This window comes from Montipora capricornis, chromosome 5 (genome assembly GCF_036669925.1).
Source record: "Montipora capricornis isolate CH-2021 chromosome 5, ASM3666992v2, whole genome shotgun sequence".
Taxonomy (NCBI): domain Eukaryota; kingdom Metazoa; phylum Cnidaria; class Anthozoa; order Scleractinia; family Acroporidae; genus Montipora; species Montipora capricornis.
The window spans coordinates 2,124,254-2,134,893 of NC_090887.1; the positions used below are offsets into that span (position 1 = coordinate 2,124,254).

Sequence of the window (10,640 nt, forward strand, 5' to 3'; positions counted from 1 at the left end):
AGTTCTTTGTTTTTCATTAGCTTGGTTGATCATGCATTCACACAAAACTGAGGATACACAGTATGCTGCTTTACTTTAGTCAGGCCGTCGTTGAGTTCGGTGAAAGTCGTTAAGTCCTTCCTGTGGCTGGAATGACTCTCTCCGAGGCTTTCCCAGCTATACAAGCCGTGATTTAACCTGGAAGCCAATCTCGTTCCCAGGGGACGACATTGCTTGGAAGCGATAAAATTTCAAAAGTTAAATTAAAGGCAGTGAATGTTATCTCGCTGTCTGATTAACTTTGTTGTTAGTAACATTTTTGACAACATTCATAAAGACCTTCTCTGCTAGGCGGGGACAAGCAAGAACATTAGAATGAAAATGTTGCCGCGGGGGCGGGAACATTTTCCCACTTTCTCTTGTCCTTTTGTCCCCATTTAAATTTTTATAGAACTCCGACCCAGGTTGTCGACAATACGAAGACTAACGAGTGAAGACCGCCGAAGCTATTAAACTACACACTGAAACACTTGGTGCGACGCTAAAGCAAACGATACGCAGAACTCCGCCATTTTTTGGATACGGCAAATGACGTGGGTTTAACCTCGGCCGGACCATCACTAAGGGTCTTTAAAAAACTGAGGAGAAAGTGCTGCCTTTGCAATGACATCTGTAAATGGTTAGACTTTCTAGTCTTCTCGGATAAGGACGATAAACCGTAGGTCCCGTCTCACAACCCTTGTTCGCAATGACTTCGTGGGACGTCAAAGAACCCACACACTGTACGCGAAGAGTAGCGGACGTAGATACCGGTGTTGTGGTTTGGCCTTTACAGGCTGACATCCGAGCTCATCCCCGAGAAAAAGAATTGTAATATCTCACTGTATGTACGTATGCATGTATGTAGACGGGTGTACCATGATATTTGTGACCTCTATGAGAGAAAAGACCCATTACGTCATGAATATGTACATCGGTCTCTTCGTCACCAGCAAGGCTAGAGCAGTTGTTCCCAACAGATGAGAAGTTCAATGAAGTCTTTAATAACAACTTCTCAGTACTACCTAACTACCGATGGATGCATACACAAAACTTGAAATGGAGGACAAAACAAAAGAAAGACATCTCCTAACTGTTGTGCCGCTGCACAATAACTGATCGGACTACAGAAACTGAAGATTTGACATTTCGGACGCTTTCCCCAAGGATCCCCATCGCATGATGGAATGCGCAGTCAAAATGAAACGCTCGGATAACAAATTCAAGTCAATTAGTTCCGTATTTTGTTTTTCGGAGAATTTTGTTTCCGAGGATATAAACACAGTTTGGGAACAACTGCTCTATAGTTGTGATCTTGACGAAGAGACCGATGGGAAAAATTTCCGTACAGGTCCCTACTTCATTATGCATGCGAAATCGATTAATTGATAGTTGCAATGGACAAGCTTCAATACGCCAGAACTCATGGTTTTCTGGCAGTAGGCTTTCCATTGAAAAAATATTAGCCCTAACTTACGCTTGGGTGCACAAATTTACCACTAGTCAATCAGTGCACGAAACTTCGTTGGACGATGAAACCACGTCGTCGGAAACGGTGATTATTGCCGGGAGGTTTGTGCTGACAGAATAATGAAACATCATGCGGGGCCAATAGGCGGACCTGGTACGACTGTTGAGATAGATCATGGAGTCGAAGATTGGCAAAATGAAGTATCACAAAGGTCGTTTCATCCAAGGACAGTGGGTCTTTGGTGGCATTTGCCGAGAAACCAAAGCCTGCTTCCTCGTTCCAGTAGAGCGCAGAGATAAAGATCCACTCTTGCCAAATATATTGCCAGGAACACGCGTGATGAGCGACATGTGGAAAGCTTATGATTGCATTTAAGGCGAGGGCTACCAGCATCTCAAAGTTAACCATAGCCTAAATTTGTCGACCCAGACACAGGTGCTCATACCCAGGGCATTGAAAATAGATGGTGGGGATTCAAACGAAATATGCCTCGTACAGGTACATCCAAGGATCTGTTTGATAGCTACCTACAAGAATGGTTGTGGCGTCACCACTACAACAACGATCCCTTTGGAAACATTGTTGAACATATCGCCGATCTCTACAATGTTAGAGAGAACAGCTAACACCCGCACTGTACGCACCGGTCGTTATCCCGAAATGCCCTCGTTCAGAGAGGAAAGAAACAAATTTGGCGCTTTACAGGGCTTGGCATTCGCTGCATCTAGGACCGGAAAGAAAGCAAGATTAACTGACAAAAAAGACGACAAGGTAAAGTCATATTTTTAGAGCAAACGAGATGCTTCTGTGAAGCATACACTGGGTTGCCTGTGGTACGTGTTACAGAAAATCAGAAGGCATTGAATTGTGTGGTATTGAAATACAGCATTCCAGTCTTTGAAGAATAACAAATAAAAGAGAAGCGAGAAACATTGGCTTCTGGGCTGACATGTTGATAATTTTCAAGTTCCCTCACAACTTCTTTTCACCACAAGTGTGCCCTCTGAGCATCTGACAGCTTTGTAATACTAAAGTCAAGCCCTGTTTCGCGGGGTTAGTGTTAGGATGGGAGACCAAAACAATAAACCCCTCATAAAAAACAGAAACATCTGACCGAAAATACTATTACCGCTAACAAATGCGAACTCAGCAAGGTACAGATTCTGTTAGCTTGTTTTATGCAAAACAAATATTGATGAAAAAGCAAATAACTATTGATACACAGTTTTCAGAAAGAGCAGAAGGAAGCTTCCTATGGAGGTATACCTGTGACAAAATTCAATATCAGTATTTGAAATAAAATCGTCCAAATCATGAATGCTTCAATCCAAAGCTGAATGGCAACAAGCCGATTCTGCAAATGGCCATCACGGAAAGAGGCATAACGCAAAAAGCCATAACGCAGAGACGCATAATGCAAATAACCATAACGCAAATAGCCATAGCGTGAAGAGGAACAACGCAAAGAGGCATAACGCAAAAAGGGCATAACGCAGAAAGGCATAACGCAAATATTCATAACGCAAAGGGCATAATGTGAAATAGCCATAACGCAAAGGCCCTTTGAAGAATTGAGACTAGCTGTGTGCTCCGTAAATAATTTCAGCTCTAATAAAAAGTCATTTGATTGTTCAAGGGAAAGAACATATAATCGCTATCGAACTTTTTCTTCCTGTTTAAGTTATGCCTCTGCGTTATGGCCCTGCTTTATGCCTCATTGCATTATCATTTTTGCGCCATAGCCATTTGCGTTATGCGTCTCCGCGTCATGTCTTTTTGCGTGATGTCTACTTGCGTTATTCCTATTCGCATTATGGCTATTTGCGTGATGCCTATTTTCGTTATGCCTCTTTCTGTGATGGCCATTTGCAGAATCGGCCGGGCTTGTTGCCATGCAGCTTTGGATTGATGCATTCATGATTTGGACGATTTTATTTCAAATACTGATCATTGACTTTTGTCATAGATATACCTCCATAGTTTCCCGGACGGTCGATCGAGAATAAAATGTTTACGACATGAAAACAACATTAATTTTGAACCGTGAATATAGAATATAAAAAGTTACGATCAGCGACAAACATTTTGGGAGATTTTTGCTACGTTCAAGTAAATTGCAAAATCGAAAGTGACATGGCCGGAATTCAGCGGGCGCCGTGATTAAGTTACCGCGGCATGTTTACTCGCCAAACAGTGAAGCATCTGTGTCAAATGATGGCAAGATACCGGGTTTTTGTAAGTTTCTTTTTCTGTCAAGTGTTATAAAGTTTGACAATGAAACGAGCGAAGTCAAAACAAAGATCACAATCGCCCAACTCTTGTTTATGCAAAGTCAAAATTTACTCTCCAAGACACGTACGACGTTATTTATCACCAGGTAATTCCATCATTTTGGAAATAGCAGCTACTTTATTATTCATCTGCGTCACAAGTTTTCACTGATTTTGGGGCTCATTTTGTTGAAACTCAAGCACGCTTCCAACAGGCCTGTGAACCCTTCCTGCTTACAGAGCAATACTAAAAAACTTCTCCCATATCACATTTCAACCTTAAGCTCGCAAATTCAATACACAACATGATATAATTCACAAAGGCAGAAAATACCACAGAATCCTTTTCCAGCGAAAATTTTATTGAAACAAACAACATATTTGCTCTTAGAGGCGAAAACCTCTTCCTATTTCATTGCTTGCGTCAAGACAAGAAACTCAATTGTGTCAAATTACCATGTACTTCAGGTAAATACGGCTCACTTTGATTTCGTCTCGACGGGCGATAGATTGTTGTCGAAGTCCAGTACTCGTCGCTTTTGAGATTCATGCCTAGTTTATCCAACTGACTTTCCATTATTGAGCTCCATAAGGGTATATTTTGTTTAAGGATCCACTAAAACGCCATTCGCGTTGCATGACTTTCGACGCCATTGCAGCCTAAGTTAATGATTCTCTGTGTCCACAAGAGAAATCTACGCAGTTCCACTACCCTCTCGATCCTAAGAAAATACGCGCAGAAGGCTCTATACACAAAGACACTACTTACCAGGGGAGTGACAGGCAAGACTTTTACCGACACGGAAAAAAAAAGAAAAACGAAAACAAACAAACTAAACGTAGACCTCGACTGGGTTTGCCCATAGACAACCCAGTAATTATGTGCTTCGTTTTGTCGCGTTGCATTGCCGAAACACGGTAGTCATAACCTCATTAAAAGGCAATTCTATTTTTCGGGGGCTATTTTCTTACGCGTTACTTAAGCTGAAAAACTCTTAACCTGAAAATTTGCCACCAAATTGCTGCTTAAGTGTTGGATTTTCCGTATTTTCGCCCCCAAATTTCGCAAATTTTCCAAGTCCATATACTTCAAAGAATAAAACGCAATAATCCCAAAGGACATCTATTGTGACTGATATTGTTTTCTGAAAACAAAAGAGCGTATGCATAATCAAGTAGGGAGCTTTACGAAAATCTTGCCACCCTTTCTACTCCTGCAAGAAAAGTTTAAAAACGAAAAACGAAGGCTCTGCCTTACAAAACACAAATGCACGAGGTAACTTACCGAAGGAATGGTGGAAAATGGAAGAGCTGAAAAGCAAAACAAGCCGTAACATTCTTGCTTCTGAATCAGCAGTAAATCAAATTATCGTAAAGGATCCAGGGATAGTTTCCTTTGGGCTGTTTCCTTTGACATGTTGTGTGAAGGGTTTATTTTCTAAAGAAACTGTGTCTGCGTTGGTGGGAAATAACAGACAAAATAAGTCGTCTTCGCTGGTTGGGCCACCTTTGTCGCATGGGTGATGACAGACCTGCCAAACAACTGCTTTACTCTGGTAAGTGGATCACGCCTAATCGGCACTTCGCTTTAAGGACACTGAAAACAACCCTAAAATGTGGCAACGTGCTGGACGTGTGGCAGCATTTCGCGCATGACAGCCTGAGGAAATTGGAGAACTATTACGGAACGAGTCTGCAGATTATACTGCATTAAAAGGGTTGCGGCCTGTCAAAGACAGAGGAAAACCCGTAGAGGAAGAGAAGTGAATTCTGGAAGAGAAGTGTAATATACCCGTTTTGGGGATCTCGGCATATATATACAAAATATTGGTGTAATCGAGCGAGGAGGGTCCCCAATAGGTTTGTCGGGATGCGGATTTTGATTTTCTTTTTCGCGCTGATATTGGTATTGATATTGATATTACATACATGCAATTTTCTTCTGTAAATTATTCCTAGGCCCTACAAAAGTTTTTTTTTTCTATATCCCAGTAAAGCTCAGTGTCATTTCTTCGTTTACTTAAAAGTAGGTGGTGGTCAACTAGAAAGCCTTCGCTACTTTGACCACCACTCACATTTTATAACCTGTACTGTAATTATTTTATCTTGTAACCATGTGTTGTGACTATACTTTTCTTTCTATGTTAATGTTATGTAAATAGTGTGAAATAAATGAACCATGAACCATGGGGATTTGAGCTGAAAACAGGGGCGAAAAGCGGGAATTTCAGTTGCGAGTGGGAGCGGGATCTCCTGTCTGCTTTATAGGTTTGGGATGCAATATTGGCAAGGGATTTCAATTCCAATGTGACTTCATCTTCAGAGTTGACCAGCGCAAAAACCGCAAGCTGGCGGAGATGGTCCTTTTGCCCATATAGCTGTGTCAGGTTTCAAGTAAGGAATAGCGCTGGCTCTGTACCTTAGCTGTCAGGACTTGTCAAACGTTTCCATTATCGCTCAACCCACGCTAGTATCAGACCGTATGAGGTCTTTGAGTCCTATTGCGTTAATTATTATTTAACAAATTGCTAATTAGCGCAAAAGCATCTTTGAAAATAGGGCAGGATTGGGCGGTAAAGCGGGATCTGAGAATCCTATTGCGGACCCTCTCTGAGAATCAGGCTGAGAATTCGTGCAACCCATGATTTTGAAAGGTGAAACCAGTCACTGCAAAACATGTTTCCGACCGAATTTCTCTTGATTCTTCAAATTTTAAATTTTGAAAGAGTTCCTTTTTTCTCCCAAAACAAGTCTTCTTAGAGCAGTGACTTCACGACCCTGCGTTTTGGCTTTCTAGGATTCGGCCTATATCATAACTCCAATCTCCAGCTATACAGTCTCTTGAGGAAAACGGTAGACAAGCTTGCTATGGAACACAAGACACACTTCGTAATTTCTTGATGTTTATTGAACTTTAAGTCAAAAGAATAAATTGTGTTAACACCATTTCACTCATAGTGACTTCAAAAACAATATTTAGTGGTTTTTAAGTGGCAGTCGAAACTAACCACTCGATTGCTTTGGTTTTCTGTTTAGAGCGATAGCTGATTGGCTAAAGAAGCTTGTGCCACTTTTTCAACCAATTAGGATTAAGATATGAACCTATGTTTTCCCGTGCTTTGTGCTGAGGGCATGTAACTGTTTATTTGCCTTGACTACTGATTGGTTCCTTGGACTATATAAAGAGTATATCTGTCGCGATTGGCCAGAGTAAATAACCTTGATTTTGGTTTTACAGTCAGGTGTTAACAGCTCTGTATGTCGTCAACAGTTTGTTACTATTCTTCTTCCTTCGGCTCCCACACAAACCACGTGTCACCTGACCCTGACGAACCAATAGCTGCACACGGCTTCGTGCAAGTAAAGGTGTTTGTACCACCAACTCTCAGTGTCGTCAAACATTCATTTACATTTCTCTTTTTTATTTGAAACAAAGTGAAATCAATAGTGGAAAACTGGAATTTGAAAGTGGTACTTGATGAGATTTTGGTCTGCACTCTGGGTTGGGAATATTTGGTATGGCCAATCTTACACGTCCAATTTGGAATACTGCCGCCACCTTGGAAGTACATGACTTCATTTGCGTGTGACTTGGGTATAATATAATCATCATCTGACAGTTTCCACAGTTGATCGTTATCTGTGTCAGAACAGGTTTGCAGCTCCACATACGCTTCCTGGGATGACCCCACAACTTTGCGAGTGAGGCACTTACCGGAATGTGGGTTGTGCTTGGCCTTGATGCGACCAAAGACAGCCGAACCTTACAACAAAAAAAATAAATGGATAAAAAATTGTGGGAATGAAATCACGAAGCTCGAGGTTACCGATTTCCTCAGCTCTGGTGTCTTTCAAATCCAGGATATTTCGCAGAAAAATGGTGATAAAGTCACTCTTTAAATCGCACCTATTTTACACCGCGACTGTGATCATGAAGTTGCGAGATTAGTGAGAGCTTGGCACCTGAGTGACTGAGCCTTATTGAAGGTTCCTAGAGCTCACCTGAATGGTCCATTACGATGTTAATGGCCCTGGCTATGTTGGGAGTCTGCAGTGGTTTTACTTGGCCTACATCATATGTCAACAACTGTCTCTCTTGAGTTTTTTCAGCTTGTGATATGTCTTTATAGTCGAGTGCCTCGTCCATAATCGCATAAACGTGAGCCTGCATTTCTTGCATATCGCGGATAAACTTGGCCAAATCAAAGATGTTACCCGTCCCCTGTTGGCCGATTAGGTTGGCATAAGCTTCGTATAAAGTCATAGTGATACTTTCTGTTCCAGATAGAATTCCATTCTGTAGAGCAGCGAGGTCTCTTTGGACAGTACAGGAATCACGGTTGGCCTGGAAACGAAAACCAAGGATAATCGTATTACGTGCGGAGTATATGATAGTCTGAAAAGAAAATCCCAGCAACCGATTTTTTTTGGTCAGGATTTCACTATACGGACCGTTTCCACGATCATGCGCTGTGTATTTCACATTTTTAAAAACAGCAAAATTTGCGAGTAAAACCGACTGCCGTTTAATGTATTACTTACGAACCAAGTCTTCTTCGACCGCACTGGACAATCCCTTTCCAAGTTTTGGTCTGGCTCGTCACGCAGCCTCTCTCGGGGAAGAAGGAGTAGGGAGACTGTTGCGTGACAATACTAATAATGGCTCCGAAAGAAACTAGTGGTTAATGGAGATATTTTCCCACCATTGATTTCAACAGATCCTCTGTAAACAAATGGGTGTTTTAGATGTTGAAGAGCTGAACGTGTACTCACCTCTTCCGTAAAGAACCAGTTCTGAGCGAGTTTCTTGGCTCCCTCCTGCAGTGTTCCATCCTGTGCTTTTTGTAGATAATCTTCCTCTTGGTAAACTAATGTTCTCAAATCTCTTATTGTTCCACCCAGCACACTGAGAACAAAGCCCCATTCCTGGCCTGCGAGAACGTCCTCCTTAAGACCTACACAGAAAGGCAAATAACATTTTGTGGAGTGTGAAGATACGATCTCATCGCATTGAAATGAGCATTTATTTCGTTTTTCGGCGCTGTTGGTAAGAATACAGCCTGTAGCTACTAATGGACTTCTGTCACTATCTTGATTCAGGGCTACTGACATAAATTCTGACTTCGATAGCTCAGAGCTAAACGTTTTGCCTGGATGTCTGCTATGTGCCTTGCGATAGAATTTCCTTTGGTGCTCTCCATGATATCCCCCCTCCCACCTTACTTTGATGGCTCCCCCCTCCCTCCTTACTTCACCAAACACAAGTATTGAACAGCCTGGTACTTTTTTAGGTTGTTTACAAGAAAAGCCAGGAGTTGAAAAGCTTAGCTATAAACAGCTCTCATTTTATCACGACTCCTGCAATCTGATCGGCTAACATATCTGGATTTCTCAGTATTTATAGTAGATGGAGTGAAGATCAAGAAGTATAATAATTTAGATCTTGGGACAAGGGCACCCAACGAGCAGATTGAGCCTAAAACCTCTGAAATATATCTTTCGGCTCCTTGGAATGTTTAAAGATGGTCCAAAAAGATATTGTTTTTAATAAACGAGAAGAATTTGATCTGTTTGTATATCTTAGCGTGTGTTTCTTTGGTATGATCCGTTTTTTTATTTTTGATCCGAGATCACACGGATCATGGCACATCAAAGGAACCGATAAATCCGCACTGAACAAGGATTCATCGGTTCCTTTGATGTGCCAAAAACGGATCATACCAAAGAAACACACGCTAAGATATACCAACAGATCAAATTCATCTCGGTGATAAAAACATCTTTTTGGACTATCTTTAAACATTCCAAGTGTTCCAAAAATGTTAACCCTAACCCGAAAACGTGACGTACTCTACGAAAGCAGGAAGTTCATTGGTTGACCACAATCACCACCGGAAAAGACACCTTAGCCAATCAAAGACAAGCTTGCAAATGGTGCAGCTTTGGGTATTTTTCAGAATGGCATTTTGTGGTGCACGGAAGTTAACAAGCAGGCGTTGCGCTTAGTCCTAGAAAACACACCAGGCCGCTTCAATATTCAGTGTCACTGAGTATGCTCAATATGGTACAACTTGAGAAGAGAGTCCCGAACATGTTAACCATGGTTTACAAAGGCCTATGCAATATGGCTTGGCTCCTCGGTATATCACATCACTCTTTCAACAGCGCGCTTGTAATGCATAGACAAAGGAATCTACAGGCACCAGCAGTTAGGATCGACCACAACTTTTGGCCTACATCCGAGCGCGGCCGCGGCGTTAGGAGTTACCTTCTAGAGTGATTATTTGGTAAATATTTTTTATACCTTGTACATATGTAAATATATATTGAATTTTATTTCGTAGGTACCGAGATTTACGCACGGAAATCATAGTGAAATCATCAATAGTGAAATTTCATCCTTCGATTGGACGAACGACGTTTTTTCACTAGTGAAATTTTATCGTTCGCGTTCCTCTTGACTGACATCGCTCAAAACTGAACTTTCTTCGGCAAACTTTCGCACATAAATCTCGGTACTTGTCAAATAAACAAATAACAACATGGAAAGTGCTTTGTACGATTTTTATTCACTGGTTGAAGAGTATCAGGAGACTCACTCATTCGCTGTGCTAACTGGTTCGTTTTCCGATACTTCTCAACTCGTGAATAAAAATCGTACGCGCGCACTTTCCATGAAGTAATCTCTATTCTTTTAATCTCCTTTCTTTCGACTAAGTTTATTTATTTTCGTTTTTGTATGTTCGGAGATACTAGCACGTCTCTGGGTGCTATTCAAAAATCCAAATAGAGAGAAACGTTAGGCATGTATGTATATAACGTACTCAATATCTATTAAACAATTAGATTATGAGCTCGAGATTTCTATCGCGTGAGAGTTG

The 10,640-nt window shown here is 41.4% G+C and overlaps 2 protein-coding genes across 5 annotated transcripts in view; one reads left to right on the forward strand and one right to left on the reverse strand.

Moving 5' to 3' along the window:
- The first annotated feature begins 1,320 nt into the window (after positions 1-1,320).
- Positions 1,321-10,640, forward strand: part of LOC138049089 (uncharacterized) — a 25,263-nt gene continuing 15,943 nt past the window's right edge. Inside the window, exon 1 of the mRNA XM_068895213.1 lies at positions 1,321-2,260. The gene's annotated coding sequence lies outside the window, so the exon portion shown is untranslated. The remainder of the gene's footprint in view (positions 2,261-10,640) is intronic.
- The window catches only part of LOC138049087 (uncharacterized), a 31,612-nt gene continuing 27,621 nt past the window's right edge, over positions 6,650-10,640 (reverse strand). For all 4 annotated transcript variants that reach the window (XM_068895210.1, XM_068895212.1, XM_068895211.1 and 1 more), the window contains 3 exons: positions 8,533-8,714; positions 7,762-8,104; positions 6,650-7,522 (listed from right to left, as the gene is read on the reverse strand). In XM_068895210.1, the coding sequence (XP_068751311.1) occupies positions 7,038-7,522; positions 7,762-8,104; positions 8,533-8,714 (1,010 nt within the window). In that variant the 3' untranslated portion in view covers positions 6,650-7,037. The remainder of the gene's footprint in view (positions 7,523-7,761; positions 8,105-8,532; positions 8,715-10,640) is intronic.